This window comes from Petaurus breviceps, unplaced genomic scaffold (genome assembly GCF_028583685.1).
Source record: "Petaurus breviceps papuanus isolate PSGF00001 unplaced genomic scaffold, PetGlider_PUasm1.0 490, whole genome shotgun sequence".
Classification (NCBI taxonomy): domain Eukaryota; kingdom Metazoa; phylum Chordata; class Mammalia; order Diprotodontia; family Petauridae; genus Petaurus; species Petaurus breviceps.
In genome coordinates, this window is record NW_027186352.1 from 21140511 (window position 1) to 21150315 (window position 9805).

The 9805-nt window shown below is 47.5% G+C and overlaps 1 protein-coding gene across 2 annotated transcripts in view; it reads left to right on the forward strand.

The window, feature by feature from the left end:
- Positions 1-5889: 5889 nt before the first annotated feature.
- Positions 5890-9805, forward strand: part of BICC1 (BicC family RNA binding protein 1) — a 286143-nt gene continuing 282227 nt past the window's right edge. For both annotated transcript variants that reach the window (XM_069101823.1, XM_069101824.1), the window contains exon 1: positions 5890-6116. In XM_069101823.1, the coding sequence (XP_068957924.1) occupies positions 5930-6116 (187 nt within the window). In that variant the 5' untranslated portion in view covers positions 5890-5929. The remainder of the gene's footprint in view (positions 6117-9805) is intronic.

The following is a 9805-nucleotide window of genomic DNA, read 5'->3' on the forward strand; positions in this document are numbered from 1 at the left end:
ATAGTGCATCCCACTAAAAACATCTCTCGACAAGTGCCTCTGAGTACAAACATCTCTCTCTCTCAGAGTTTCTTCTATTTCATACAAACATCTTGTTCATATCTCTCTTCTTTTGAGGCTTTTCTGCAACACTGGGAAAATGTAGATTACCTTACCCAGCAGCAGTTGCTGCTCCCTCTTCTGCCCATTCTCTCATCTATACCTTCCACCTTCCCTTTCTGCCTTCCTCTTCCACCTTTCTCTCTTTTCTCCTACTTCCCTTTCCTTCCTTCTTACCTCATTCCTTCTCCTCACTCCCCCCCCCCCTTAGCTGTCTGGTTGGACTCTCCTTTAAAATGCATCATCATTAAATCATCTAATCACATGTGGAATTGCAATTCATTTTATGTTAGCAATCCAGAGCCTGCTGGCCAGGTCACTGGCTGGGGCCTTGGTCTTGGCTTCTATGCTGCTGCTCCAGAGGAAGGGGAGCTTGGCAAAGGTTGGAGCTGAGCCTGATTTCTGCCTAACGCCTTGTGGAAGGGAAAGCCATGAGCCAATTATTTTGAGTCCTCAAAAAGGAATTATTTCTAAGTCTGCAGGCATGCAATAGGGGACCTCTTGGGAGGCCAACCTTGATCTGTGTGTATGTGTTGGGGGGGACGTGGTGCAGAAAAAGTAGACTCACCAGGTGCCGTCAGTGCTGTGAGGCAGCTTGGTGTAGGAGAAGAAGCCCAGGTAATGGAAACATAGGATGTGGGGTCAAATCCTACCTCTGCTACTTACCCCCTCTAAGACTATAGGAAAGCCATTGTCTTTGGAGGAATTTTCTCAGCTGTAAAAATGCCCTGAATTACCTGGAAGTCATGTATGCCAAGGGATACAGCACATCTTCTGGTTTATTTGATAATTAGTCTATTTTTCTATCATCTTTAATATCATTCATTGGTATTCTCCTTTTCTTAAGTATTTATGTCTTGCTCCTTCAACTACACTGCAAGCTCTTTGTTGGTAGTCTCCGTAGTTTTTTATAATGCCTACTATATGCCAGCATTGTGCAAACATTATCTGGTAGGAGCAATTGTCTAGCTAAAACTTACCCACTTTATACTTAGGAAGATGACTTTTAGAATCCAAATGTAGAACTTTTACCTTTATCCCAATCAAATTTTTGATTAATTTGATTTGGCTCATGATTCTAGCCTGTTAGGAACTTTTTGGATCCAGACTATTTCATCCAACTCATTAGCTAGTGTGTCATTTGCACAGATGATAAGTGTAACCACCAGGTGGTGCTGCTGCTACTAAGCTGATCCTGCTCACTATAATGACTGGGGACTGAGAAAACCCCTGCTTACCACGTGGGTTGTATACTTTGCCCAACACCAGAGAAAGGAAGGGGAAGTATTAATGTCTCTACTGGTCCAGAGAACTGGCAGCCCTTGCCCTCTAAGCTTGCTTCTTTCTTTGTGACAGCTTTCATGTTGTTTAGCCTAAGGGGTGTGAGCAGTGTGGATTTATCTAAAAAGCATAACTATTGAGCCCCAAATCCATAGGGGGTCCTCAAAGATTTCATGAGTCAGAGATGATTGAAGAAATGGATTTTGATCTAGGTTTGTCAAATAGGCCATACATAGAATCTTCATAACAGAAGCATATCATTTCTACTTCAGTTCAAGTCATTGATAAAAATCATACGTTTCAGGTTTTTTTCTGACTCTCTGAAGTGGTTTGCCATTTTCTTTTCCATCTCATTTTACAAATGAGGACACTGAAGCAAACAGGTTAAGTGACTTACCCAGGGTCACACAGAAAGTATCTGAGTCTGGATTTGAATTTAGGTTTTCCTGACTTCAGGCCTGGCATTCTATCCATTGCACCATCTAGATGCTTATTGATAAAAATTCTTTATTACAAAATATTTTATTATTTATAAAACACTTTATAATAAAATATTTTTATTATTAATAAAATACTTTATAATAAATTCATCAAATTTGATAAGAGTGCTATTGCTGCCTTGATTCAAGTAATTGATTAAATGTTTAAAAGGCACATGGACAAGCGCAGATCCCTTGACCAGTGGAGAATTCTTTCCAAGTTGACCATGAACTATTAACTTCTGCTGTTTGCATGTAGTCATTCAATGAATTCCAAGTCCTCCTAGATGTGTGTGCTTTCTCTTAGCACACATCTTCATCTTATTCATAAATATAGCATGAGTCTTTGCTTTATCTTGCCTCTTTCATCAAAACCACAAAAAGCAAATAGCCTCTATCCAAATAAAGCAAAATATTTCTGCATTCCCTCAAAACTTCCACCCATCTATTATTCTATGAAGAATTTATCTTTTTAACCTGGAAAGGGGAAGCTCACTCAATTCCTAGTCATAGAGTGCTAGAGCTGGAAGAATCCAAGCCCAACATTTTAGGAATGAAAAAGACTGAAGCCTAAAAATTCAATGACATTAGGAAAACACATATTTGGCACTTTTCCCATACAGAGCATTATGCTATGCACTAGGGAAGATGCAAAGACTGAAAAAAAAAAGTAACAGCATAGTCTTGCCCTCAGAGAGTTTCTCGTCTAATAAGGGCAGGCAAGGACAGTTCTTTTTAACCACCAGATGGTGTTGTTTGCCACTAACCTGAACCTATTCACAAAAGAATCAGGGCCTGGGAAGTTAAAACTGGCATTATGCACTCCATCCCACACTAACTAGAGTACTCCCTACATGCTAATCTCTCTACGGTTCTCAGAAATTGGATGACCTTCTTACATCCCCTAGTTCCTTCTGTCTCTGGATGGCCATGCCATGCTCCATTTTTTAAAACGAAATTTTATTTATTTCCCTGGTCAATCATTTATTTTCCCCTTTATACCAAATAGGTTTAGTCAGACCAAACAAATTCCCAGATAGGACATATTCAAACATATGCATTTCATTCTGCATATTAACCCAATGCCTCTCTGTCAGGAGGTGGGTAGCACACTTCAACATCTCCTCTGGAGTCATGGTTGACCACTGCCTTGATGGGAGTTTTGAATTCTTTTGGAATCATTCATGCTTACAGTGTTGATGCAAAATGGAAATTGTTGTCCTGCTTCTGCTCACTTCACACTGCTTTAGTTTTACTTAAGCCTTTCCAGGTTTCTCAGAAACTGTCTTTTGCATAATTTTTGACAATAATATTTTTTTCCATTCCTATATCCTGATTTGTTCAACCGTTCCTCATCTGATGAGCACCTCCTTATTTCTAATTCTCTGATACTACAAAAAGAGCAGCCTTAAATAAATAAATAAATATATATATATATATATATTTTTTTACACACGGGTCCTTTTCCTTCTCCATTGTTTTATCTCTTCAGTGTATGGGCCCTGGCTCCATTGTTAATGGACTAGCTGTTGATATTGCACCTACAAGAAACCCTGACCTTCCATGAATCTGTTATATTTCATTGAGCACTTTGTCATAAGATGTCCTTGCAAGCAAATAGACATTCCCGAATTCTGTATACAGTGCTTTACTCTTTACCGTGGACTGTCTAAAAGGATTGAGGTCATATACAACAGGACATCCATTGCTCGCCTGCAGCATCTCCCAGATTCTGACAAGCTTTAGCAGGTCATAGCCACCTAGATCCTGGTCTCTCTGCCAGCCACTCCCCTCCCTGGAAGAGAGCAATGTATGCTTTAGTATGTTTATTCTCCTTTACTCCAACTTCTTCTGCGAATGAGCCAAAGAGTATGGGAAAAAAAAAGAATCTCCCAACTGATGTTTGACACCCAGAATCCAATATGGCCAGTCATTCAGCGGTGAAGGACTCAAGAACCCTGGTTCTCAGGACTGAGCACCGGGCTGAGCCTTGGAGACAATGTGGGGACAGCTCCCTTTATCCCCTTGAGGCAGAGGGCTCTGCTCTGCTCCTACCTCCAGCCTTGCTGCTGCCAGCTCTGGCCCAAAGGCATCCATGCCTGTCTCCTGAAGGGGACTGTTTCAGGGCCAGAGTGAACCTTCTCCATTGCTGGAGATGCTTAACCTCCTTCCCAGCATGCTCTTTTAATGCTTCTGTCTCTCCTTGAGATCAAGTTCCCAACTGTGTGAGGTCCCTCTTGGTCCCTGAGTATGATACAAAGTGGGCTATGAGGACAAAGGGCAAAGGAGAGATGGCTGGACAACAGGGCATTAGGGAGATTTGAAGATGGGAGAGGAGGAAGGAATGGTTCATAGAGAAAGTGACATGACTGACTGGGGCTCACAAAACCCTTTAGAGGCACAACTACACTATCTAGGAGTGTGGTCATGACATTATGAGGAATGGGCAGTGGGGGGAAGGGAAAGAACATTTATGCAGCTGGTGGCAAAGTGGATCATGTTCTAGGCCTGGAGTCAGGAAGACCTGAGTTCACATCCAGCCTCAGACACTTACTAGCTGTGTGATACTGGACAAGCCACTTAACCTGTTTGCCTCAGTTTCTCCATCTGTAAAATGGGGATAATAACAGCACCTACCTGCCATGGTTTTTGTGAGGATCAAATGAGATGCTCTTTTAAGGGCACTCAGCTCATCTCATAGTAGGTGCTTAATAAATGCTTCCTTTTTTTTTTTCTTTCCTTCAGGATAATATGCAGCATTTTCATAGCACTTTAACTTTGCAAAGTGTTTTGCATCCGTGATCTCATTTGTTTATTATCTAATATGTGACCCTGGGGCAAGTCTCTACACTTCTGTAGGCCTCAGTTTTTCCACCAGACAGGAAGCCCCTGGCAGTGCCCAGTCCAAGCCAGGGCCTTTGCCTCCAGTTCTCGTTAAGGTTGTTTAGTCTCTCTTACTGGACTCTCCTTGAGAGCAGAGACTCTTTGACCTTTCTCTGTATCCTTAGCCCTTAACATAGTGCCTCGCACATAGCAGGCTCCTAATAAATGTTAGCGGACTTTCTCCTATGTGTCATTCCACCTCTAGGGATGTATTTGAGTCCACTGAGTTAGGAGGCACGGGGATGTGGGTAGATCTGTCTTTGATGTGTGTGTGCATCTGAATAGGAGGCAATGGGGAGTCTGATGTGTTTGTGGCTGTAGGGGTGATGTGTATTTTGGGGTGGAGGTGGGGATGTACATTGGAGGGTCAGGACAGGTGAGATGTTTGCGTTCCTGGGCTGTTTACATTTGTTTGGCGGCCAGTGGTGTGTGTGTGTGTGTGTGTGTGTGTGTGTGTGTGTGTGTGTGTGTGTGTGTGAGAGAGAGAGAGAGAGAGAGACAGAGAGAGACAGAGAGAGAGAGAGAGAGACAGAGAGAGAGAGAGAGACAGAGAGAGACAGAGAGAGACAGAGAGATGGAGACAGAGAGAGACAGAGAGAGATGGAGACAGAGACACAGAGAGAGATTGCAGAGTGGGGGCAGGGGGTCCGTGTGTGCGTGGGTGCCGGGGGTGGTCCCACCGTCTCCACGCCCTGGCCCCCGCCCCCCGTGGCCTGTCCGGGCCAATGGAAGGCCGAGACGGCCAGGGTGGGCGGGGGCGGCCCGGCCGGGGAGGGGGGTGCATGGAGCTTCAGCCTGGGCGGCGGGTGGCCGGGCAGCAGCAGCAGGGGCAGCGGCAGCAGCGGGGTGCTCAGTGCGCGGCGGCAGGGCCGGGGGCAGCAGCATCGCCAGGGGCAGCCGCAGGGGCGGGCCCGGGAGCCTGGGGGGGCCCGCGCGGGGATGCGCTCGGGGCGCGGCGGCTCCGGCTCGGGCTCCAGCGGCTCGGGCTGCTGGGAGGCGAGCTAGCGGCGCGGGCCGGGGAGGCGGAGGAGGGCCAGTCCGAGGAGGCGGAGGAGGCGCAAGGGAAGGAGGCGGAGGCGCCGGAGGAGGAGCGGCTGCGGCGGCGCCCGCGAAGGAGGAGGCGGCGGCGGCGGGGGCGGCGGGGACGGCTGCCGGAGCCGGAGCCCGAGCCCGAGCCCCCGCGCACCATGGCTGCCCAGGGCGAGCCGGGCTACCTGGCGGCGCAGTCGGACCCGGGCTCCACGAGCGAGCGCAGCACCGACTCGCCCGTGCCGGGTTCCGAGGACGACCTGGCCGGGGGCCCCCTGCCCAGCCCCGAGTGGAGCGAGGAGCGCTTCCGCGTGGACAGGAAGAAACTCGAGGCCATGTTACAAGGTAGCTTCCCCCTACCCCACCTCGGACCCCGGGACAAACTCTCCTCCCCTCGGCCCCCGGGCCTCTCCCTCCCCTGCAGCCTTCCGCAGCCCCGGGTTCCCCGGGACTTCCACTGCACCACCTGGGACACCTCTCTGTTTTCTTGCAAAAAGTCACTACGTCTCCCTGAGTCTCAGTTTCCCTATCGGCGAAACTAGGGGTGCGCAATGATGTTTAACACCTTTGTCGTCCTGCTCCTTTGAGAATCTGCCCAGATGACCATGGGGATGGAAGCCTTTTCATAGTGCTTCAAGGTCAACAAAGCGCTTTCCTTCCCAGCCCGGGCTCTCAGGGCTTGGTCATCCCCTTCCCTGCCCAGCTCGGGCGCCTCTCACCCGGCCCGGGTCCCCGCCTGGCTCCGAGCTCTCCGAAGCTGCTAACGCTCTCTTTCTCAGAGCCCTCCTCTTCCCTCCTGGCCTAGGGGGCCCAGAGGAAATGATTCCTCCTCCCCTCGCTCTCTTTACCCGTCCCCGCCTCCAGTCTCCCCCGCGGAGTGGAGCAGGGCCTCCGTGGGGGGAATCCCTCAGCATCGGGGGTTGGGGGTGGGTGGGGAGCCCCGCTACTAACTTAGGAAACTCTCATCCCTCCTGCACTCCCCCGCCGGCCTGGGGAGGATCTCCCGCTTGTGACCCCACCGGCAGCCAAACTTTTCTTTGAGGGGAGCCTGGGAGAGGCACTTGAACGTGAAGTTGGGCGCCCTCCGACCGGCACTACACCAAGCAGGACGAGGGCACCCGAACTTGGGCCGGGATGCCGCCTTGAGCCTGGCGAAGCTTGGCCTACGTCGGTCCGCTTTCCTGCCCGCTCCCCCTTTCTGTCACTTTCCTCCCGCCTCCCCCTTCCCTTGTCAGTATCCACTTCCTCTGGGGTTCCACCCCATCCCCTATTTGGGCAGACAGGGCCGGGGTGAAAGGGGGGGGTGAGCCGTTACTATCGCCCGCGGAGATTCTCGGGCCGTGCTAAAGTTTGTGAGCATCTCCTGATGGGCTTAGGAGGACGCGTGCAGTCAAATGCATTTCAGACTATGTCTCCCTTCCTAGGAATATAAACGTCGTAGTTGAAGTTTCACAAATCGAGGCAACAAGTCAAGTCAACAAATGTTTATTCACTGACAGTTGTGTGCCCTGCACCGTGCTAAGGATAGAAGAGAGCCCCTGCTCTCAAGGCTCTGGCCGTCTAAAGGGGGAGACAGCATGCAAACATCTGAGTACAGACATGCAGGAAAATGAAGGATGAGCAACAGAGGGCAGGTTTTAAACTCCTGTTTTCTTCCCTTCTTTTCCTTTCCCTAACCAGAAAAACTTGTAGCCGTGCCAGACATTGAATCGGTTCTGACTTTGCACGTTAACATTTAGGGTTTAGGGAGAGCCCAAGGTAACTGACTTTCTGGAAGAATGTAAGGCTGTAGCTGACCAGTGGGCCTTGAAACACTCCTGCCTTCCTTGGTGGAACAGTAAAAACCAGGACGGTCGTTAAGGATTGTCAGTTTGTAAAATCAAAGCCTAAGAAAGTGAACCACCTACCCAAAGTTTCTGGAAGGTTAATCGAGTAGCTTGAGGATGCGTTCAAGGCAAATCAGGTCTCTTTCAAGCCCCCATCCCATAATGTGACTTTGTGAGGCACTTGGAGGACTTCAGGCTTGTGTAGTCACTTGAGGCCTTTTAGGGACAGCATGAGATCGGACAACATGTTTTCCAAAACAATCACTTGGGCAATGCACAACTGGGGGCGTTTTGCTCTTTGGTTTTGGGTCTGCTGAACACTTGCCATCATCCTCACTTGTTCCTTCTTGGAAAACCATCTGGCTGGTGTGAGAAGGATGTTTCTCTGTGTGTTTTGAATTATGTAACTTTCCAGGAAAGTTCCTCCATCTTACTTGATAAAGACTTCGTAACCCACATTCCCAAGGAGCAACCTTTTCTTTGTTTGGGTAGAACAGATTTTAGTTGTCATTTATTAGGTAGTCCGTTCCTGAAGAAAAACGTAACTGTTAAAGCAAATTATTTTAAGGAAAATAACAGTAAAGAAAAAATTCTCTCATGGATTGGATGCCTCAAAAAAATACCCTTCCCTCTTGAGACATTTCAAGCCAGTTATTTCTTGGATGTGTTTGGGTTGACTTGGGAAAGATGAATGTAGAAATGATTGAACACCAGTGCACACCATGCAGACAGGAGGGGCCAGAGATCAGAGGAATTTCTAGGCATTTAACAGTCAGTAACATTTAGTATAAAGAGACATGGGGTCTGGAATGCAAAAACCTGGGTTCAAATTCCACATTAAATAGCAAGTTGACCTTGGTTGAGTTCTTCCCCCCACCTCAGTTTCCCCATTTGTAATATTTGATGGCATCAGACAAGATGAGGTTCTATCCCAGATCGTCAGTGGGAATCAGCCGCTCCTCTGTTTCTTCTGTGGGTTGACTTCTGATCACCTGTTTATAAAGTATCAGGCCCCTTTCTGGGAGGTATATATGTGGTGGTTGTCTTAACCGACAAAGCTTGTTTAAACCTTTGCCTTAATGGGTAGCTCCTTTGTCAAGATGGTGGTCAGGCCCAATGTTCTCCAAGAACTGTCCTCCTTTGCACTTGGCAGACTTTGGCTTGAGAGGTTGGAGTTGTTAGAAGCCCAGTCTTGCCTCAAGAAGAACACAGTTCAGATCTTGCCTCTGACACTTCCTATCTATCTGACTATGAGCAGGCACCTTCATCTGTCTTCTCCTCTGTAAAATGGGGGTAATACCAACCATAGAACCCACCTCAAAAGATTGTTGTGATGCTCAGATGAGGTCACATAATATATCAAATGTGCTTTAAACCTTAAAATGCTCTGCAAAAGGCACTGATGTTTATTTATTTGAATTATCTTGTTCTCATATTTTCAATGGAATTTAGATAGAAGGGACAATAGTAAGGGACAAGCCCCTATTACTATTATAGAAAGAAATAATGAAGTTAATGTTCCTTTAGGGCTGGAGGGGCCCTCAGAGGTCATCTTGTAAAACCTACACATTTTCTGGAGGAGGAAACTGAGTCCCAGAGAAGTGGGCAAGGTTGTGAACAGTCTTTATGTTTCTTTTCCCCAGAATTTGTAGGGGGAAGATGTCTTGCCGTCAGACTTCTTTTGTCCCTTTGCCATTGGCAAAGAAAGAGGTGGCAGAAGGAAGTCCCCCACACAGCCCTACACAGGGTCATGTAATGAAGCTTTTGAGTCCCTTTTTCCTGACCCAGAACACTTAAACCATCTAGGCTTAAACTCACTTTCTTATAAGAAATACCAGTTCGTTCAGTCTTCAATCCCTCCCCAGGGTCCCAGCACCTATAGAGTAAACTGAATGTTTACCTCTAAAGCCTTCAAACTTCTGGTATCTTTAGTCTCAGACAAAGGGATTTGTACGCCCAATCATATGTGAAAAAACTGGGCCCGGTAAGGAATAGCAAGCAAAGTAGCAATAATAGCAATGGGTATTTTAACAGCACTTTAAGGTTTGCAAAGCATTTGAAGCGCATCATTGCATTTGATTCACAATAGCCCTGAGGTGAGTGGGTTTCTTATCCCCATTTTGCAGAAGAGGAAACAGGCTCAGAGAGGTTGACCTGCTTGCTTCTATGCCAGAGGTTGAATTGGAACTCAGGTCCATGTTTGTACTT